Here is a 2,037-nt window from a genome sequence, read left to right as displayed (position 1 = left end):
ATATTAACCCCATAGGACCCCATAGAGACCCCATACCCCCATATTAACCCCATAGGACCCCATAGAGACCCCATACCCCCATATTAACCCCATAGCCCCCTATATTAACCCCCATATCCCCCTATAGGCTGGCTGTGTTCACTTCCCCCACACGGCTCCCTGCGAGGTGCGGGTGCTGATGCTGCTCTACTCATCCAAGAAGAAGATCTTTATGGGGTTGATCCCGTACGACCAGAGCGGCTTCGTCAACGGGATCCGACAGGTCATCACCAACCACAAGCAGGTGCAGCAGCAGAAGATCGAGCAGCAGAGAGGGGTGAGACCCATAGAGACCCCATACCTGCCCCATAGGGAGACATTGGGACCCATAGAGAGACATTGGGGTCAATAGAGAGCCATTGGGGTCAATAGAGTGCCATAGAGAACTCTTCAGACCCATAGAGATCCATTGGGACCAATAGAGAACCATTGGGGTCAATAGAGAGCCATTGGGATCAATAGAGAACCATTGGGACCCATAGAGAGCCATTGGGATCAATAGAGACTCATTGAGAGCCATTGGGACCCATAGAGAGCCATTGGGATCAATAGAGTGCCATTGGGACCCATAGAGACCCATTGGGGTCCATTGGGACCCATAGAGAGCCATTGGGATCAATAGAGAGCCATTGGGACCCATAGAGAGCCATTGGGATCCATTGGGATCAATAGAGAGCCATTGGGTTCTATTGGGACCCATAGAGCCATTGGGGTCCATTGGGACCCATAGAGAGCCATTGGGACCCATAGAGAGCCATTGGGATCAATAGAGACTCATTGAGAGCCATTGGGACCCATAGAGAGCCATTGGGATCAATAGAGTGCCATCGGTGTCCACTGGGACCCATAGAGAGCCATTGGGACCCATAGAGAGCCATTGGGGTCTATTGGGACCCATAGAGAGCCATTGGGGTCCATTGGGACCCATAGAGAGCCCAGGTGCAGCAGCAGAAGATCGAGCAGCAGAGAGGGGTGAGACCCATAGAGACCCCATACCTACCCCATAGGGAGACATTGGGACCCATAGAGAGCCATTGGGGTCTATTAGGAGCCATTGGGACCCATAGAGAGCCATTCGGGTCAATAGAGAGCCATTGGGAGCCATAGGGAGACACTGGGGTCCATTGGGATCAATAGAGACCTATTGGGATCAATAGGGAGCCATTGGGATCCATTAGGATCAATAGAGACCCATTGGGTTCCATTGGGATCAATAGAGACCTATTGGGATCAATAGAGAGACATTGGGGTCCATTTGGACCCATAGAGTGCCATTGGGGTCCATTGGGATCAATAGAGAGCCATTGGGATCAATAGAGAGTCATTGGGACCCATAGAGACCCATTGGGGTCCATTGGGACCCATAGAGAGCCATTGGGATCAATAGAGTGCCATTGGGACCCATAGAGAGCCATTCAGACCCATAGAGAGCCATTGGGGTCCATTAGGAGCCATTGGGACCCATAGAGAGCCATTGGGATCAATAGAGACTCATTGAGAGCCATTGGGGTCCATTGGGATCAATAGAGACCCATTGGGAGCTATAGAGACCCATTGGGGTCCATTGGGATCAATAGAGAGCCATTGGGGTCCATTAGGATCAATAGAGAGCCATTGGGATCAATAGAGAGCCATTGGGATCAATAGAGTGCCATCGGTGTCCACTGGGACCCATAGAGAGCCATTGGGACCCATAGAGAGCCATTCAGACCCATAGAGAGCCATTGGGATCAATAGAGTGCCATTCAGACCCATAAAGAGCCATTGGGATCAATAGAGACTCATTGGGACCCATAGAGACCCATTGGGATCAATAGAGACTCATTGAGAGCCATTGGGACCCATAGAGAGCCATTGGGATCAATAGAGTGCCATCGGGGTTCACTGGGACCCATAGAGAGCCATTGGGATCAATAGAGAGCCATTGGGGTCCATTGGGATCAATAGAGAGCCATTGGGATCAATAGAGACTCATTGGGACCCATAGAGAGCCATTGG

General features: G+C 51.2%; 1 protein-coding gene across 1 annotated transcript in view; it reads left to right on the top strand.

Annotated features, from left to right (window-relative positions):
- The window catches only part of LOC116652697 (mediator of RNA polymerase II transcription subunit 25-like), a gene marked incomplete at its 3' end in the record, with an annotated part of 19,746 nt that overhangs the window by 14,743 nt on the left and 2,966 nt on the right, over positions 1 to 2,037 (top strand). The window contains exon 4 of the mRNA XM_032441900.1: positions 128 to 316. Within this exon, the coding sequence (XP_032297791.1) occupies positions 128 to 316 (189 nt within the window). The remainder of the gene's footprint in view (positions 1 to 127; positions 317 to 2,037) is intronic.

Source organism: Coturnix japonica, unplaced genomic scaffold, assembly GCF_001577835.2.
Source record: "Coturnix japonica isolate 7356 unplaced genomic scaffold, Coturnix japonica 2.1 chrUnrandom725, whole genome shotgun sequence".
Taxonomy (NCBI): Eukaryota; Metazoa; Chordata; class Aves; order Galliformes; family Phasianidae; genus Coturnix; species Coturnix japonica.
The sequence above is the reverse complement of the archived record's forward strand: the minus strand, read 5'-3'. Positions and strand labels throughout refer to the sequence as shown.